Source organism: Hemibagrus wyckioides, linkage group LG28 (assembly GCF_019097595.1).
Source record: "Hemibagrus wyckioides isolate EC202008001 linkage group LG28, SWU_Hwy_1.0, whole genome shotgun sequence".
Lineage (NCBI taxonomy): Eukaryota > Metazoa > Chordata > Actinopteri > Siluriformes > Bagridae > Hemibagrus > Hemibagrus wyckioides.
In genome coordinates, this window is record NC_080737.1 from 12,208,992 (window position 1) to 12,230,034 (window position 21,043).

At 39.5% G+C, this 21,043-nt stretch overlaps 1 protein-coding gene across 12 annotated transcripts in view; it reads right to left on the reverse strand.

The window, feature by feature from the left end:
- The window catches only part of phldb1a (pleckstrin homology-like domain, family B, member 1a), a 49,859-nt gene that overhangs the window by 15,411 nt on the left and 13,405 nt on the right, over window positions 1–21,043 (reverse strand). For 9 of the 12 annotated variants that reach the window (XM_058383436.1, XM_058383437.1, XM_058383438.1 and 6 more), the window contains exons 2-10: window positions 19,150–19,251; window positions 17,705–17,828; window positions 15,874–16,044; window positions 9,695–9,820; window positions 7,174–8,459; window positions 2,327–2,566; window positions 1,945–2,082; window positions 1,170–1,307; window positions 524–652 (exon numbers count right to left, since the gene is read on the reverse strand). In XM_058383436.1, the coding sequence (XP_058239419.1) occupies window positions 524–652; window positions 1,170–1,307; window positions 1,945–2,082; window positions 2,327–2,566; window positions 7,174–8,459; window positions 9,695–9,820; window positions 15,874–16,044; window positions 17,705–17,828; window positions 19,150–19,251 (2,454 nt within the window). Of the gene's footprint in view, window positions 1–523; window positions 653–1,169; window positions 1,308–1,944; window positions 2,083–2,326; window positions 2,567–7,173; window positions 8,460–9,694; window positions 9,821–13,828; window positions 14,337–15,873; window positions 16,045–17,683; window positions 17,829–19,149; window positions 19,252–21,043 lie in introns of those variants that run through there. The other 3 variants (XM_058383446.1, XM_058383441.1, XM_058383447.1) reach the window with 3 other exon arrangements.

Here is a 21,043-nt window from a genome sequence, read left to right on the forward strand (position 1 = left end):
AATAAATACTCTACGTAATGGATTACAAATATATTGCGGATGTGAACAAAATGAAACGATGTAAAGTTTATCAATACCATTCCGTTGCTCGGTCGATAAAATCTACTTACAAGCTACTTGATTCAAAAAGTGCCTTCCAGCTTTCTATGGGGAAATTTAATTAAACTGCTAGCTTTGCAACTTGTAGCGATGCTACTAAAAGAAATCCGATTAGCAGCTGACTCTAGACCCGGAGTTTTATTATTATCACATTACTGAACTGCATGTATATGTGTCGGCAAAATCTGATTTTCTGCAGTTATCAGATTATTTTGTACATGCAAATGCACTCAGTGTAAACAAACCCGTCGCAGTGTCCTCTAAGTAGTTATCTTTTTTTGTTGTTGTTGTTGTTTTTTGTGCTCCCTACTCGTTCAGTTTGTTCATTATTGCCTTGGCTCTCCTTTTCTTTTATTTTAGCTGAACGTTTGTCCTTGCTTTTGTGTTTTTGATGCTCCATAGCTCAGTAGGAGAGGAGACTGACCCTGGCAAGCTGTTCCTGTAAGTGCTCCCTCAGAGACTCGGGGCATTTGTGAAGTTGGCTCTTGAGCTCACTGTACCCATCCCTCAACCTGGCCAGGACGTCACGCTCGGCCGAGACATTAGCCCTCCCCTATGAAACAATAAACATATGCACACATACATATACACACAAATACACACAAGCATGTGCACACACAGAGCATACCAGGGACACAGGAGAGGAAGACACACAAAAAATAAAATAACCCTGCTCAAAAGCAGCTTGGCCGAGTTTTTTCTGCATCTCTACTTACACAAGTGATATCCTTGTGATGCTTCATAATAAAATAGCTTGGATCATGCAGTGATACAATAGAATCAGTTCTATTTTGTTATAAATTTACAAGAATTTTTAAATTACCAACACCAGTCACATCACAACTACAGACAATCCCAGTTACAGAATGTGTAAAGAGATTGGTTGTTAAATGTTAGAAATAAGTTAGTAAAGAGCTTCCACAAACAGCTACCAAGAGAAAAATGCAGGAAACAAAGAGAGGCAAATTTGCTCCTCCTTGCTGAAAGCAAAATGCTTCTAGGTGCAAAAGAATGCCATTAATTCAATTATGCAAACCGTTCCTTTTGTGTGTGTGTATATATGTGTTTACCTTTTCTTTCTCCCTCTGAATATTTTTCTCCACTTCGCTCAGTTTGAGCTGAATCTGATTGATAATCTCTAACTCTGCCTCCACTTGATCTAACTCAGCTCTCCTCTCCCCCTGCAGCAATGCCCGCTCCATCTCAGCCTGCAGATTTAACGAATGCAGCGAACATGATGATCTTATTTCAAGTCAATTACATTTTTAGTTTATTGTAAATATTCAACACTGTGAATGACTATGTACATATATTGTTTCTCCAATTAGCTAAAAAAAAAATCTATTACACAATTAAAATATGTATTTTTTTTCTTTTTGTTTAGACTCGTTTCCACCAAGGCACAGGAACCTTTCAAGGAAATAAAGATAAAGCACTAAAAAAGAACTACATAGTTCCAATAACATTAAAATGAACTGCAAAACTGCAAGATGTGACATTTTAGCATAAACTGTACAATAATACAGCAAAAATGTAGGAAGTGGATTTTTTTTTGTTAAAGTGTGCTTTTCACACTTTGGGCCTTTGTGATGATCTTAAGTTAGAAAGCATCACACAGTTTTTAAGACAGCAAAGCTCCACCCATGTGGTTCCTGCTCCATAGAGGTGGACCTCATCTTAAGCATAAGCCAAAAAAAAAAATTCCCCAGCATTAAGCTTTATGTTCATAAGTTCATGAAAAGGTTCCTGTGCTGGAAACGTGCCTAATCATATAATAGCTCTTCTAGTACTCTTGAACCTGCACAAAATTTACAGTATTATTGAGAGGTGTAGTGGAAGTCTGACCTCTTGTCTAGAATCCTGTAGCTGCTGCTCCAGCTCAGTGACCCGAGCTTTTAGCTCCTCTACTCGAGCCAGAATCCTGACCCGTTCGTCCATTAGATAACCCAGCTCCTGCTGCCCCATTCCGGCAGTGTCCTCATGCTGAGGGGGTGTGTGAGATAGATTGTAAGAAAGACAGAAAGATACAGATAGAACAAAAGTTTTACAGGTACTATACAAACTAAAAAAAAAAAACTGCTTGAATAACTGAGTCACTGCTCTGTGGGTTTCTGTGAGTTTCAGGTATAGGAGTGAAAAACTTTAAATAGGAGTCTATGAGTTCTTGCTTGCCTGAATGGTTGTGCATATGTTTATATATGTACTGGAAAGAGTGGAAGTGTCTTACCTCCTGGTGCTGGCTCTCAGTGCTGCTACATTCCTCTTTCTGATTCTCGTCATCACACTCTGCCAGTCGATGTGTGTGAGCATGTGAGCGCTGGACTGACACACCCACCAGGTCGGGGCCAGGTTGCTGGCCCTCTGTCCCAGGGAACTGACCTGCCCTCTCTGTCTCCATGTCTACTACAGGGTCCCCTTTATTATACTCGGCACACAGGCTCAGAATGGTCTCTAGCCTCTGTCTCTCCTGTACACACACACAAACACAGAGTTCAGAATCAGGGTGGTCTCCTGAACAAACAAATAAAATAGAAACCTAACAGAGAAAAAGAGACAAAGGTCAAAATTCAGTCTAAAGGCATCTCCAGCTACAAGCACATACATTTGAAATGATCCTGTTAAGGCTTTAGATGTGCTATGTCTTTGTGCAACGTGGTCTGTTTTAAGCAGATCCTGCTGACTGAAATCTGAGATAAGCAGTGCCCACTAACACGCCATGCCAGCACCTTAATTTAACATGAACACTGTACTTAAAAGCATAACATATAACACACATCTGTAAACAGCATGACAGGATAATGTCACATCAACACAAACAGATAAATAATCACCTCCGACTACCTCGTTTCAGCTAAGAGAACTCTTGGGCTCCCGTGGCAGCTGTATAAAATCATGGTCTCACTCACTCACTTACTCACACACACACACACACATACATACTTGAAAACCAGCTCCCCCCACTGTGCTAACTCTCAGTGACCCCCCAACTTGTGGACTAATGTGACCTCTCACCCCTACTACAGTAGTCAGCTGTTGCTGCCACTCCACATATGTCACCAACCGTGTGTGTGTGTATGTGTGTGTGTATGCATGTGCTTGATCTATCTCTCTCCCTCTCTCTCTCTCCACTCTCTTCTCTCACTCTCTCAGTTCATCTTCGCCCTTTGTCTGAGTCCTGGCTTGTTGATCTGCAATGCTCTATGAACTGGACCTTATTATACTTCACACAAGCAGCTGACAATACCCAAAGCTGCCTCGCTAGCTGACACTAGCTGTGCGCTTCTGCATGACTAAAATAACACGACAGAGCAGCGTGCTCTAACAAGAGCAGCACCACAAAGAACAGGAGAACACTACAGTAAAATGTCGTTTCTGTATTTTTTTTTAAAAAAACAGATTAAGCATTCATTCAGTCAGCCTCAACCTAAAATGAGCAAACTCTACTACTACCATTTTAATGAGTTAATGTGTGTTTGTGAAAATAAAGCATGTAGATGCCACTACACAACCAGTGTCCTGAAGCAGACCAATAACAGGAAACAGAAATTGAAGGAATTAAAAATTTCTGTATAGCCCTCAATCCATTTTTAAGTTCTTCACTTATGTATTTGATCTTCTCTCGAACTCACACCCTATACTAAAGAAAGGGCAAACGTTTACGTAAAATGTACACACACACACACACACACACAGACATTCTGAAACATTAACAAACCCATATGACAATAAGACAAATAAATGGATAAAATACATCACATTCTCCCTAATAATTATTACATCAGCAATATGCTATAGGAAATTTCAGCATTTCTCTTCAGCATGAGTCTGAATTAATATTTAACAAAGATTATGTCATTTCCCAGCTGAAATTTAAATAATTCGGGAGATGTAAAATGAATAGCCTAGTGCCTGTGTAGTTGCTTTCCATATTTCAAAGGTTTGTGTCTCGTCTATATCTCTGCCAGAACAGGCTGATATTCAAATCTATAAATAAATACATCAGGCTGATTTTCCTTTTCCCATTCTCAGCCTTTAATGCACAATGTTGGTCAAATTTAGGTATACTGATCATGCCTTTGCTCTGAAATAAATCAATATCTTAAAACGAGAGCCTGGATTCTCACACACACGCGCTCTCTTGCTGAGGAGACAGAAAGGCAGCGCCCGTAAACGCCGACTGCAGTGTAGCTAAGCAACAACATTTTCCTTAACAAAGAGAGTGTCAGCTCAGCTGGCATGCTTGGTAAAGATGCTTCTGCCCAAAACAAACACAAAAGGGTTCCACATACACTGTGTGTGTGTGTGCAGCCCACTTTATTACGAGAGCTCTCCTTTATCTCACAATAAGCACTCACCCCCAGGGTTCTCTGGAGAAGGACCGAACAAACATGCAGGTCAGAATTACATGTTTTAAAATTACCTTTTGTGTCAAAGCTTATTTCCAATCTACTCAAGTACTAGGCGTTTAGTGTGAGAGGGGATTACTGTCTAGCCAGGAAGGAGGTGATAGTATTAGTGTGGGTGATTTGAGAACAGGAGTAACAGCGCTCCACTGGTGGCCGAATGCTGCTAATGAGGAAAGCAGTAAACAGTCTTTCAATTACCCTCTGCGTCCGTTTCACTTACATACAGTACGCAGACAAACACAGACACAGAAGCAGACACTGTAATGTGTGAGAGCCTAACACTAGAGGGACCGAGAATTAACTGATCACGGACCAACATCTACAGCTATCACAGCAGTCATCATTGTGACCTTTTACATTGTCAATGGTCCTGGATCAGCTGTGAAGCAGGGTATTTTTAATGAGGGCGAATACTAAAAATAATAACAAACTGCCATTTTAAAAGGTACTAAAGCTTGTCTCTAAGGGGTTTGTCTTTTGTCCTGTTTGAAGGACGTGGCTGGTTGTTTCCGAGAGAATAAAACGATTACGCTGGACTTATAATGCAACTCCAACCATTATTCTGAAAACAAGTAAACAATGAAGTAACTCTTAAGCGCGGTTTAGGGCAACAGTAATCATGGTAACATGCTGCCCTCTAGTGTCCGCCTGTGTTCTGCACCCGGTTTGTATTCTTCTCAGTTTCCACGGTGACACAGTCAGGAAGAAGAAGAAGTGACCTCCAATACCAAACATCTTAGAACTCCTTGAGATGAAAGTGAGAGAGAGAGTATGCCTCACTGGACTTTGATGTTGTGTGTGTGTGTGTGTGTGTACCCGCTTGTGTGCTTGTTTTTATATCGTAGTGGGGACCACATTTTGCTACAAGGATAGAAAAGCTGATTAATTGATTGCAATGGATGGTCCCAGCAGGAATAGTAAGGTAAATGTGTGTGTGTGTGTGTGTGAGTGTGTGTGAGTGTGTGTGTGTGGTTCTTTCATGATAATAGAAGTAGGATGTAGCAGACTGTGGCACGACAGAACAGAGTACGCATGGCAATGAGCCAAGTGGGCCACGACCCAGAATCCTTACTGATGCTCACTCCTTTTAAACATACATACACAGAGAGAGACACACACACCCACCTACCCCCACACACAGCATGTTCCCTACAATTAATCCAAAAAATGATCACTTTCCCTTAAACAGAAATAAGTATTGAGTATACTTGGACAAAACGGAGCAATATATGTGTGTGTTAACAACATTTACTGCCTTATATACCATGCATTACTGTCTTTTGTGTTGTTATTTAGGCTGATTTCACTCTTTGTCAGATATGTCTGTTTCTGTTGGAGCCATGCTTAAACACGATTTCCCATAAGGACAATAAAAAAAACTGAATCACATTATTCGTTATTGGGATCCTGGCACAGGGGAAAGGTAATCAGATAAGTTGCTCTTATAAGTTCAAATCTGTTTCAATAAGCGTTTTAAGACATTCTGGGTAATTTTCCACCACTCTTTTTTCTCTTTCTCTGAGTCACTCTCTTTCCCTTGTCTCACATTTAGTTTACTCACCTCCTGTGTGAGGTCATCGCTGTGGTCAGCATTTATAAAAACAGTGTTTGATGCTGCAAACAGATGCAGTATCTGTATTATATAACACAGGAAACTGTAAAACCTGAGGTCCACTTACAGCTAAGTTGAGAATGAATGTTGGTTAACAAGGAAACTGTCAGAAAGTGTCTAATAAATCTGATGTATTTCAGTCGTAACCACAGAGACATACACATCATTTGGACTATAGGGCAAATTCACCCTATAAGTCAAGTTTCAATGTTTCCTGCATTATTATGAAATGATTACAACAGAGAACTGATATGGTTTCTTTAAGGATGATGATTTTTCATGGAAAATTACTTGTATTAATTTCACTGTTGTCTATATGGACATGTCTCCTAAAATAGTTTTTCTAAAGGGAATAAGAGGAATGTGTCTCTGCAGTGACAGCTGCTCGGCAGCTCATAATTAGGACTCTAAGCGTGAGCGTGTGTGCATTTTGGACTTAAGAATCTGGATAGCTTTGGAGAGAAACAGGACAGTAGCCTGTATCACAGGAATAGAAATTATGTAGTGAACAAAGCACATTAATATGAAAAAAGGTCTAGGGATTATATGGGGTACGCATTTGTGGGTTGGACCGGCTTTGGAATTAAAGAGACATGAGGGTATAAAGTGTTTAGAAAATTATAGGGTTACACTTGTGTTTAAGCAATTAGATCATAGGGAAGCATGTGTGTGTATGTGTGTGTGTGTAAGCAGTTTAATACTTCAAGGCCACATTGGGTAAATATAGCTTTCATGTTGCCACACCCTCTGCCCATGGCATTTTACAAGACACTCAGGAATTTACATTGATGTGTTACTCTTATCTGTGCTTTAGCTATAAACCCTTCATCACCACCCACCACAAGCCACAGAATCCGCTGTGGAAAATTCTACCTTGCTATATAAACATTAGTCAACACCTCCTCTCCTTATGCACACAAAGCTGTGTTCATATAGGCATCTTGGCATTCAGCTTTGATATATGCTGGCCAACGTATTTGGAAACAGTTTTTATGGCTTTAACCTACACACACAATCTCACCCATGCAAATATAGAGAACACCAAAACACACCCACCAGTCTCTCCATTTCTTGTTCTTTTATCCTCTCATCCCGCTGCCAGCGATGGTACTCCAACAATTCATCCTCATTGTCACTGATTTCTGAGATGCTGTTCTTACGTTCCCGTGCCCTGGGTTGGACAGTCCATGTTTCTTTGGGGTTCTTCCTCTGACTACAAGGACTGGTGAGGGGAGAAACTCCAACCAGGGTACTCAAACCTGGGCTCTGATTAACTCCAACACTCCCTTTTTGCCTCCCACTGCTACTAGTTTGGTCCTTCAAGACAGTAGACACAGGAGAAGGGCTTCTGGCCCGTAGCCCCCTTATTCCACCGGCGTCTTCGCCCACTGTGACTCGTCTATGCTGTCGAGGGCTGTCTGGTACACCCTTTCCTGTTGGGCTTCGAGTTGTTGGGGATACCCCAGGTAGGGCTCCAGGTAGGACTGGGACTCCATGTAGCACACGACGTGGAGTAGAGGGACTGGGAGGCGGACGTTCTCGGACTGGAGTGCTGTTAGGTTCTATCGCTCGGCGGGTGGGCTGGGGGCACTCTGGAGGAACAAGTGAGCGTGTATTTGGCTGGATGCACTGAACTCCAATATCAACTGTGGGACTCTCCTGGAAAGTCGAGCCTGCACTGGATCTAGGACTTGAGGAGGCAGAGGAGCTGAAATTCATGATCCTGTTGTCCCTGCCTGTGTCTCCAGAGAAACCAAGAACTGAACGTGAGCCTTCTGGACCTCCTCTGACCTGAACATCCTGGTTTTGGCCTTGGTGACCGGCTGAAGGACTTGGTGAAGCATCTGTCAAGGATTTTCTGGGAAGCCTAGGACTTTCCTGTACCTTTCGCCCACCGTTGCTAGTGCCAATCCGAGCTGCTGATTGCCGTGGCTGAGGAACTGGTGGTTGGACTGTATGATGGTGGAAAGTTGAATGTGAAGAAGAGTTTGCAAGGTCCACACAAGGGCCAGGACTGCTGGCAATTGAAGGAGATGAAACTGGAGAGAAAGGAGGAGTGGTGTTTTCATAGCTGGATCCCATAGACATGGATCCAGGGCTGGCTGGAGAGGACAGGAGATAGCGGCTACTTCCGTTGAACATGGGGGAAAGAGGCGAGTGTGGGATGGGGTGCTCAGAGTGTTTTCCAGCCTCAGTTGAACAGGCCTGAGAGTCATTCAGAGTTAAAGAGTCCATGATGTCCTGAAGGTCCTTCTCTATAGAGTGGGCCAGAGGGCCATGGCTGGGGCGAAACCTCTCGTGAGGCACAGGCTGGTGGTTTCCATTAAGAAGACCATGGGGCTCTGTAAGAAAGTATCACATTGGTATTTAGATTAATTTCGTTGACTTGAGAAAAACTACTACTGTCAGTGACAGATAGAGTAACAGTTACAATTAGTGAAACTTAGTTGTACATAATACACAGTAACAAATGATTTGTTTTAGTTTCCTCAGTTACTCACAATAACTGTTTGATCACCTGCAGATTTCACTTTGTGTATGTGTACACTATGCCTAGTCAAGAAAAGGTTAAGCATACGCATGCTAAATCACTTTATTCCTTCCTCTCTGTCTCTGTGTTTAACAACACACATATGCACATGGACCCACACACACACAGACACATACAATTACCCCACCTCATATCTCCAAGGCCACACACAAGCATACAAGGAACTGGGTGTGGCATGTCATGCTGCCTCCCTCAGTACAAAGGTCAGAGAGGACAAAGAAGAATAGACCCTGAATTACAGCATGACTCATACTACTCACACTGTGCCACTCTCCACCACACAGTCCTTCCCACAACCATCACCCCCCTATGGCCTACAGTCTCTTAAGGGCTCTTAGGAGCTTTTTTAATGAAATCTTGGATGGTTTTGGAACAAACCATTTCGTTACCATATGCTGGGCCTACTACTGTGCTCTTCACGCTCATTTTCAAAATCATAGTTGAGATATAGCTAATGTACAGTATATATACACACACAAAACAAGCTTAAAACACTTTGCCACACACTGTCACCAAACAAAGCAACACTTTTGAACTTCAACCCTGCACCTGCCACAAAATTCCTCACAATAGAGTCAAAACCAAAGAGCCTTTTCCAAAGACTGCACATCCAAACAGAAAGCTCCTAAGGGCACTCAGTATGTTATTCATTCCAGTGGAGTCACTTGTTTCCTTTGAGACTTACTTCCAGTGCACGAAAGGCCAACCAGTTAATAGAGCAGTCGATTAAACTAGTGCAGTTTTCAGTAAACTGAAAAAAGAAAACCACAGTACATTTCCGCCTAACAATTCTCCAATTATAAATCAGCACTCGGTTGCTTTCAAAAAAAAATTTCTAATCATCTAAATGGAGCTTGCAAGTAAAACTCTTCTGGATTACAGGATCAAATCCTCTTTGTATGCATGCCAACATAGAGATGATTTTTCCCCCCAAAGCCTTTGCTTAAATCATTATACTGTATCAGTGCACATGACAGAAAATGGAACTTGTTTTGCAGCAGTGAATTAGTAACTCAGAAGCTCTACCTGAATGTCCTCTGTAGGTGCTGCTGAGCCCAGCATTTCCTTCTGGCATCATGCTTTTCATCCTGAGAGCCTCCTCTGGGTGGTTGAAGCGGAAAAAGGCAGACTGGCCAAAACACAGCATGCACCCTGTGACACAGAGGCGGGGAATGACAGAGGAATTAGCATAACCCAATGAACAAAAAAAATAAGGCTGCTTGACAAGAATGTCATTAAAAATCACATTAGCCCATTATCATTTACATGGATCCTCAGTCTCAGCTACTGAGATTGAGGACTAGTCTCAACTTGAGAGGTGTATGGGACTAATCCTGCAGTTATTATTTTTGTTTGTATCTGTTTGTGATTATTTCTAACAAATCTAAACCACAGCAACCCTGACCAGGCAGTTAAGGATGTGGTAAATATGTCACACATATTTACATGCTCTGACATGTACGCCCATGAGTAAATTAACATGGTGCTTGAGCATGGAACATGAGTGACTGCTGATACACACCCAGATCTCAACCAACCTTGTGAAGCCTCCTGGCAAACTTTCTTTATAAATAAATCCATATTCAGGTGCATGCATAATGTATACAAAGATTCTTAATCTCAGTTGTTAAATCCACAAAGCTCATTTCATATAGAGATTCTTTTAAAATAATAATAATAAATAAAAATTAATTCATCCTGACTTTATGCCATATTTACTTTTTGCACCTCCATTACATTAAGTACAAAACTGAGCTGGGTGAAATAGTAAACAGTGGCTAGATAAAGGTTAATAAGAAACATTCTCTGACAGGGACGATACGATCGTGGAAATATTCTGACTATGTTGCAACAAAGAAAAATAAACTCCATCCAGCCTCATTTCATTTATTCAGTTCTTATTATTTAATAAAAGTATATCAATGAATTTTACTGTAATGTGCAAGTGTAAATAATTGAAACTTAAAAGCATAACAAATATCTCCCAAGAGTTTAAGTATACCTAGACAAAAACACAAGAACACAAACAAACACACACCCACACACACCACTTACTGCTCTGCTGTGCAGTGATTAAGGAGACGGGTGAATCAATACGGTGTTTGCCACACTGCCCATAAATTATGACTCAGGCCTCCATTTCATAATGAACAGTGACAGTACAGGAAGCACAAGACTAACATGAAGGATGTAAATTACACCATGGTCTTAGAGCACCAGATATGAGCTGTCACACCTGCACTAGCTAAGGCAACGTTGATTTAACCCTGATGCTCGAAAACAATAACTCAGGCCCTGGGCCTGAAATTGATTATGCATTCACAACAATGTGATTCATATTCAAAGCATGTCCTGTGCTGTCTCTGACTTTCTCAGCAAATTGATATTGATGCTGTCCTTTCTTTTGATTAAAACATATATTTCTGTCTCTCAACTGGATCACTGAGAGCAAGGACAAATCAATGCAACATCTGAACTTATTTTGTGTGTATGGGCTAGTTAAGATTATAAGTCATTAGTTGAAAACGACCTGCAGTCTAATACCTGTTAAATAAATTAGGTAGTCCATCCGAAAACACAGCTCTTACAGGTCATTTTTCTTGGCCAAAAGTGGCACAAACTGTCACAAGCTCTACCCTGTAAGTTCTCGCACAAAACAGTCTCTATGGTTTTATACACAATGGCACGAAAAACAAAAAATATACAGTAAATGTCAGTCCTGTGGGCGAAAACACCTACTATAATAGAGGTCAGAGAAAAACAGCTGAAGCAGTGCATCTACAGTAACTCAAAAAAAAAAACACTCTTTACAACCACAGAGAGCAGAAAAGCTTCTCAGAATGCACTGGACGTTAGCCATTAAGGTGGATGTGATAAAACAGAAGAAAACCACATGGGGTTTTATCTGAAAACAGGATTCTGAGGCTGCAGAGGACCCTGGTACAATGTAATTGGAAAAATAAAGATTGGTCAAATTAATCTTGAATTCTTCTACAGCATGCAGACGGTAAGTAAGAATTTGGTATCCACAGCATGAATCAATGCAACATCTGATCTAATATCACATGGGAAATATATGCTATGCCGGATCATAGGATCAAGTCCTAAGTTGTAAACTTCCTGTAATCTAACACTTGTTACATAAACACAATAAATATGTAATCTATGCTACAAACACTGTTTCAGGGCTCACTTTTGTTCTTACCAGATGCTGAAAAGTGGTACAAACTGATAAACACTAAACTTTGAGAGTTTAGATGTATGGAAAAGATCCTCTATTTAAAATCCTCTGTGTTTTAATCCTTCATGTGACATGTATATTTTGAAATATATTCATTTCAACATATTTTAAAAGTGCCACAAGTGTGTATTCGGTTTGAGAATGGATATGTATCAGTTCTTAAACTATTGTGAATTCTAGTGAGTTACATTTTAGACACAGTACATGCAGGGAAATAGAAAAAAATGTACAAATAACTGAAAAATGTGCTGAACATCATGGCTGAAAATGGTTTGATCCACGATCTTAGCATTAACATATAATGTGGCTGAAAATTTCTTCAGATACTTAATTCGGACAGGAATTGTTTGGAAAGGCCTCGTGTCATTAGTTTTGTCGACACTGCCCAACACCCCTCCACTCTCAAACAATAGCTGTATAATTTGTATGGCTGAATGGTCAAATGGGAAAAAGCATAATAAAATCCTAACATCAGCTCCCTGGCACACTGGACACACAGAGTTCCATTTCTAGCAACATGAGTTGCTAGAGTACCTGTGTAACATGATCACTCACGATATGGAAATCTAATCATCAATAACCATAATGAGCAGAGTGGGCATCAGCTAGCCATTATACAGCGCTCCGCTGAAAACAAGCTGAGTACTTCAGTAACATGATGATGATGTCACTCAGCAAAAGTCATATATAACATCATAAATCATTATGAGCTGAACATAGCATGTTTTAGTCCTATAACCTGGCTTTCAATTTCACTTGCATGATAAGATGGTAAAGTCACTCCGAATAAGTGAAATGGAATGGTTATAAATCTTTATAAATGTAGCATTTTTAGAGCTTTTAGCTTATGTTGAGTTATACTGAGAGAGCTCCACAGTTCCTTATTACTTGTGCCTAAGTGCCTAATGACAATACTTCGTGCCAAATGACAATACATAATCCTTATGATAGTTGACCATGGTAAATCTGGCTGAAAGTTACCACAAATGTCGGTCTTGGTGGTAAGAGTTTTGTGGACATGTGCGGGAACTGGGGTGGTCACAAGGAACTCAATTTTGAACTCACCCTCTTAACAATGTGTGACCTAATGGTAAAAATAAATAAATAAATAAATAACAGTCAGTCTTACCTAATGCTTTAACTAGATAGATAGATAGATAGATAGATAGATAGATAGATAGATAGATAGATAGATAGATAGATAGATAGATAGATAGATAGATAGATAGAACAAACATGCAACCAAACTAATATCACACCATATACACATATACAGTAAGTTCATCCTGCAAAAACAGAGTCCTTACCAAAATTATAACTATTCATATATCCTTCGCATATTTAATGAGGTCACTTTAGCAGTCTGCTGGACATTGAAGAGAAAACGCCTCATTCTCCATAATTATTTGCAGTATTAGTATTAAAGTATATTACAACAAGGGTTTCCTAACACAAAGAGTGAATTAGGTCATCTGTTTCTGTTGTTTTCAAACAAACAGAAAACTGTTCCTGCCCTTAAGTAATAATTAATTAATTTTTAAAAAATATGTTTAAAAAAATATATAAAGTTGTTAAAAAAAATATCACAGTGCTGATCACTCCTCTCTGTTTAGGCAAATGGGTTACATAGTGAACTGATTGAAGGTGCTGTTACACAAAATATCGAGCAGTGCTCTAATACAGAAAAAAAAATGAAATTATATAAGTTGCAAAAATAAAAATAAAAAATAATAGACGAAAGATTTACAATCTAACAGAGTACAAGTAACATTAATGATCTAGGTATGAAGCAAGGTACTAGACGTTGAGACTTATTTCAGCAGACACTGGATTAGTCCTTTGCACTGCAAAAAGTCAACGGAAAGCAACAATATGAGCGCATTTCACATCAACTTCAACTCGAGAAATGATTTACTTACATTTATATAAGGGTGTCAAACATTAGAAAGTGCAGGGGATGCTGAGACCTTTCTGGAACAAAATATCCAAACTCGTTTCCTCTCCCGACGCTGTGAAGCTGTTCACCTCCCTGAACGTCTCACTCTCGAGCGGCTTTGTTATGGTAATATCCGTCCACTTATTGACTTTTCTTTGCACACAAAAGATGATGCCAGATGTCCACGGTCCACCTGTCTGACTGCTAAAGCTACAAACTGAACCAAGGCATAGAAGAAAAACAGTCCATATGCTCACGGGATAACCAGCACCTGCCTCTGTTAACTTCTGATGGAAGAAAAAAGTGGATCTTCTCGCGCGCGCTGTTAAGTTAGGACCGAATTAACCCAAAAGAAAAGCAAGAGTCGTGCTTAAGAAAGAAAGAGCTGGGGTTAATACTAGTAGGCCATACGGCTGAGGAGCAAGAACGACAGGGTGTTGAACAGCTGTCCCAGTGCCGGCTGTTCTCTTTCTCTCTTTCTCTCTCTCTCTCTGTCTCTCTCTCTCTCCCATAAGCGATATTATTGTCATGCAGAGCGCAAAAGGAGGGGAGGAGGCGGCCACCAATATGCTGAATAACATTAACACCGACCATTTGTTACTAAATTGCGTCTGTAATGAATTGAACTGGCATGCACAGACATGAACGACCCATTTAATTTTTTTTTTATAAAGCTAGAAATAGTCTAGTGAAATAATTTTTTTTAATATGACACTGTGTGTTTCTTAACTGCTCGCCCCTGTGGCCAAAAGGGTGGCACAGGGTGGCAACTGAAATAAGCCAGCACAATTGTGACCTCAAATCACTTTGCTTCAACTGCTCTGTTGCTTTTATACAATTCAGACTTTATGTAAATTAACATGTTGCGGGCATTACTGCTTAGTTGTTGTTTATGTGGAATTTCTTCCTCTGTTCGTGTAGGTTTCCTTAAGGTTTTCTAGTTTCAACCGACTGTCCAAAACCATGCACGCAGGTGGACAGGCTATGCTAAATTGCTTGTAGGTGTGTAAGTGTGTTTGCATGGACGACAATGGACTAGCGTCCTGTATAATATATAAATTCTCCTGCCTTGAGCCATGTGTTCCACAGATAGGCTTCAGACCTACAGCGACCCTGACCAGGATGAAGTGGTTAACAAGAATGAATAATGAAATGAAACGTGTATGTGTATCTTGAGTTACAGATATTAGCAATTGCTCAAGAACTTTGGTCGCAACTTTGGTTAATTATTCACTTACTCGTATCTTGGGTGGCTTGAAATGTATTGTAAACATTAATAACATGCCCCATGTTATTAAGGAGGACTTCTTCATCTATAACGTTTTGTATTTTATTCCTTGTCATATAATGACTACGGGTGTTAAAGGAGCACATGGTTGTCTTTACAAGCCTTGTGTAGAGTAATGAAGGTATAAAATACTCATCAGTTGCCTAAAATAAGTCCTATTTTGCCAATTCCAATTGAGGCAATTTTACAATATGTACTCCATACATGCGGTTATATCTAAACTTCAAATGCATCTAGATATTAGCTAGATATACTGAGCAATTATATTGTGCTAAATTCAGAAGGTTTAGGAGCATAGGTCACATTTAGGGAAAGTTCAAGCACAGCACACTCCACTATTGTGACACTTCAGTCTAAGAATAATATTGAGGCTGGAAATGGAAATTGTTTGTGATATCCTCTCAGTGTCCGTTAATCCGAGCTGACATTTGTGACTCGATATTTTGCCTTGCATTATATTCATCTGACTGACTTCAGTGAGTTAACTCTGCTTTAGAAATCCATATAAAATGAAAGAGCCATACAATTTGCACGCCAACTTTGCTAATGGATTAAAGGCATAATGTTTTCAGTCATATATCTACATTCACAATTTTTCATTGAACAAGCTCTTTCATTCTGAGAAAGGAGCTCAGGATGTGAAAGGATTATGACATGTGCAGCTGAAGGCAAAATGAATAGCACACATCAGGAAGACATTTCCTCTGATTTTTCCGCCAAACCATTCACCATATGTTTACCTTGAGACAGTCGTACAGGCTTTGTGACTGCCAGGCCATCCATGGAGCATGGGTTGCCACAGGGAAAGAGGGTAATGGTTCCTGCCTGGTTTTCAATATAACAGTGCAGGGAAGCCACTCCTGGACCCTGGATATTGATGTCAGTGTTTCCATGGCCAAGGGTTGTTTTTCCTGCATTCAAAGAGAAGGAGTAGTTTTGTCAATGCTTATTCAACAAAACATTTTAATTTCAGTGAATAATATCCATACAGTCAGTGAATAATATCCATACTAACAGGTGTGTGTAAAGAAGGAAAAACTGATTAAATTACCCACATGTTCACTCACATTGTACACTGTATATAGGAAAATGCTGTGGCAATAGACCTTACAGTTGTTTAGGAGTTGTGTTTGCATGCTTGTAGGCATTTTATCTTGGGCATGTAACTTTACATGCTTTTTAACTTTTTAAACATGTATAATTTTTTCATGTAGTAACACTGTATATTCTCAATTACTATCCACTGCCCTTTCTGCTCCTTTAGGCAAAGGGGGCTTTTAGCAGATTTTCTACATTTATGTTCCACTTCTCAGAGCCTTCTAAATTTCAACTCAATTTCTATGTATATCCCTGAATGTGACTATAATTTTAAATTGTCATACCAGTCAATCAAACTATTTAATTTGTTACATGGCGGGTATAATTGTAATTTGCTACTGCCAAAGGCTTTTTAGCTGGCTTAAATTTATGCAATCGTGCATTTTATACACAGTTAATTGACATGGGGGATTCAGAAAGTAGGTCATCCCAGCCACGAGGAAGGATTATAATGGAAAAAAATGGAGATACACAGCATAGCAGGGATTCTTATGACAGATTTTAACTGTCCTTATTTAATAAGGAGAATAAGAGCTGGCTGGCTGGATGTGCGATGCTTTTCATTCACCTGCTGACGTGGATTTTTTAAAAGTCACGTTGAATTGTTTTTCTTAACGTCTATTCATTCATGTCACAGTTGTTAAAAGTCAGTGTGCTATTTCTGTTTTAAGCACACCACAATGAACAAATTGTATTCATAGCAGCACAACCACACTAAGTGACCTAGAAAAGCACAGCTGGCCAATCACAATATTATAATTATAATATAAAAATATTATTTGTGACAAAGAGAAGCAGAGAGGAGGCAGGTCTATTAAGATTCAACTCATGAGCAGATAATTTTCCCCTGAAAGTTGGTGTATTAAAACCCACAGGCCTACTGACAATATGTATCTGTGAGTAGCTAAAGATAACCTATATATATTCTCTTCATGACTCCTTCACGACACCTGTGATGGCCATCTATCCACAATATGGTGGCCATATAGCACGTGCTACACTTGCTCCCATTCCAGTGTCAGTAGAGGGAAGGTCCTCTATTTGTCTTTCTTTGAGTTATTCTATACTACATAGCTGAGCTAAGAATACAGCAAAAGAAAATGCCATGCTGCTCTGCTAGTCCTACAGTTAACTGTCCAGACATCCTAGCATATGAGTGCATACACACACAAGCCCTTGATCTCAGGTAAACTCCATCTCATCTCAGACTTGGCTGCTTGCCATTTGAAGCCATTAGTAATGATGGGACTGCAGGTACGTGAGGAAAGCTGCTGAATTCAGCAAAAAAAAAAAAAAAAAGACCAGTAACGATCTTACCCTCCCTAACATTTCTCATTGTCTAATCTAGTTACAGTCTTCCCCAACAGGACAGATGACATAACAGTCTAAAGCCAATACGAATGTAACGACATTGAAGCAATATTGACAGAAGAATGCATTGTATTGACTTACTAAAAAAAGAAAGTACTTAACCTTCTGGTATGGGTAAGAGTGTGATGGCTGTGCTCAGGCGTCCACTTCCTAAACTGACCAGATGGGGGCGCTCTGCTTGGACTTTGAGGGTTTTGCCTGTCTCGATCAGGTCCAACGGAGTACCCTTGGCAAATGGAATAAAAGTTAATGTTTTTAATACATATTGTAATGTATTAATACATTAGAATCAATATTGTAATGCGCATACACCATGACTACTGTCGGCCAATTATGTTGTCCAGTCACACAAAGCATCACCGCAGTGACCTGCCCTCTTTCAGATGATTGCTCATAGTGCTCCAAACACAATTATACTGACTCAATTAGAGTCGTCATATAGTAAAGCAAGCCTGGGCTAAAAGGCTAACCTGGTTTATCTCCATCAGGTATGGCCATGTACACTGGGAGACTAAGAGGATTGAATCTCTTAGATAAAAGATGACACAGTGAACAGGGTCAAAGTCAGAGCCAGAGGTTCTCAAGGACAACATATGAACGACTTTTGCAAATAAATTCATCTTTTTGGGGCAATAAGTCTAATATAGAATGAAACATGGAAAACAGCAATAATCCTGGCATAAAATTGGTAGCGAATTTGGAAAAATAAGTAATTGGTTCTTAGAAGAATGTGCTCATATTTTTGGCTTATACATTTCTTCTCGGTTCTTGTACTTCCTCCAAAATGGAAGTCTGGAGAAGGCCATTGCTGGAAATTTCTCCTCAGCCTCAGTGAACCAACCCTCCCACCCCCCTATTGTACAGGAATAATTTGTCATGCTGTATGAAAGAGCTTTCTGTGTGTCCAGTTATACAGTATATGTTCCACTCCACATTAAATGGCACCCAGGGAATCAATTAATCAGATGGATCCAAGCCGTTTAGAACAGTCTCTCGTTATTCAAACACATCTATTAGCTAAAAGAGCAAAAGGACACCTGAGACACTATTTTTACCTGATCTTGCTAGTCAGGTACTGATTTTAACCTTTATAAAAAAAAAAAGCAATGGCAGTTCATCACGAGCTAGCAGCAAGCTTGAGAGCAGACTGCTGAAAGGCCACAGTGGTTTGTTTTAGTCTCCATATCTTCCCCTGCCATCTACTAACACTGGGAATGGGGCACTAAACATAATAGTGCTTAATTACCACTATTGTAAAGTGACATTTCTTTCACCGGGCACATTGTGGGCGGTAAACTTAAACTAAATTTGATGTGGATTTGTTTGTGATAGTGTTTGTTGGTTTAATTCTTAATCAGGCTTGGCTCATGTTTGCTTAACAGAAAAGCGTATTTTCAAAACTTGGGTTAGGACTGGAACCATCAGTACAGGATTTTGTTTGAATTAATACTTACAAACATCATGGCACAACATTCATATATTCATATATTTTATGTGTTCTGTCTGTAGTTGTCCCTTTTTTCATATGCTAACAATCGCTGTCTCACCTGTAGCACCTGATGTGTCTGGCGGCCATGATCAGGAATGTTCCTGTTCAGGGTGTCCATGTCTTCTGGATTACTGATCACTTCATCACACTCATTGAGATCCTGTTTTTAAAATAGATGAAGAGAATAATGCAGTGAATGCCGGTTGGTGTTGGTATTTATTTCATGCATGGTGAGAAAATCTACCTAGGTTGACTAATTGACTAATTGTTATCCATTTACATGCAAGTAGGCGCTAGACTAAACATTATATTAGCCATCAGGCAATACAATTAAGTAATCGGGTCTTTGATCATGTGTTTATTGTGTTACTAAAAGAGATGACACACAGCTCTGCTCGTTTCAGACATATCTAAATACAAATTAGGAAAAAATGATGTTTAGAATGGGTCCATGCATGCAATGCAGCTGTTATGCCCAGTATGACTCATAATGACTCCTCTTAAATGCACACATTTGGAACAGATGCTGCTGATTATCTCTGGTGTGGACATATGCACATTTGAGTATAAATAGTCATGTATAACCCTTAGGGTAGTACATAGTTCAGCAGACATGTCACAACAGATTAGTCATTTTTAGGAAATCACTCAGCTGTAATCACCTCTGAGTCAAACAAATGTCTAGAATTTGTAATCTGGAAAATCAGATTTAGATGTATATAGGGTGTATAGGGATAAAATCATGGTTGTTAGATAAATATGTGTTACATAGGGGAACATTTTAACAGTCTTGTTCAGAGGGCTACATGATACCCTCCTAAGACTTTCATGACAACTGACATAAACGGACACTGACATTTATAAGTTCCATTACTAAAATAAATGTCAACTTTCATCAGTAGCATACACTATATGGCCAAAAGTTTGTGGACAACTGATCATCACATCTGAAAATCTCATTTCTTATGGGTGGTTGTTTCAAAGCCTACTGTATAACACTGTGTTATACAATGTAAGTTCAAACTATATTCATTCTGACATCTTAGTGCATTTACTTTTCCTGTTCAAAAGACTTTTTTTTATTTTTATGAATTCTTGCGCCAATGATATAATGATCATGGCTGATGAATCTTATTCCCAAAGGGCCAGTGTGCTTGTTTGAGTAAAGCAGGAGCCACATCTCATAGTCAATTGAAGGCGATGTTCAACATTATCAGCAGGTGGAGTCAAGCATGGCTTCTGGTGGGTTGGAATGAAAACCTGTCACTGTCCATTTGTGGATAACACTGGACACCCCATGGCACATAATCACCATTATGATATACTAGAAATGCAGTGAGCTGTCATGATGTTCTATATTGAGTTAGACTGGAATTATCATTGCACAACCTTATGTTTACAAAAATATACAGCATCTGACCTAGGGGTTGTGTTAACCTGGTGCGACAAACTAGATGAAAAACATCAATATGACTGCTGATTCCTATTTGGAATATGACTTTATGAAGTACTCAAACCTTCTGCCCATAGGCCATGAAACATCTATTATTATTTGTACACTTTTCTGGCTACAAGCTTCAGAATCTGATTGACCTTTTATACATCCCTGTATACGCACTGCCTGCACTTGTTTTCAGCTTTTGAACACCATGACTATTTTTAAGAGCAAGATATAGTACTGGACTTTACAAAGCACTGATATTGTAGACAATATCCTTTTCCTTACAGAAAACTTCACCATATCAATGACTTTATATATGTTTTTAACCCGTGTATTATTAGATGAAGTGTACATGGAGCATCTATTATTCAACTCACTGTGTAATGATATATTACAATAAACATTTTAATATACACCTCTGGGATTTGCTTTACAACTGGTTATATCTTCAGAGTTACTGTTATAGAAAAAGAATCATCTCCTGACCAGTAAACAAAATAATCCTATGTGC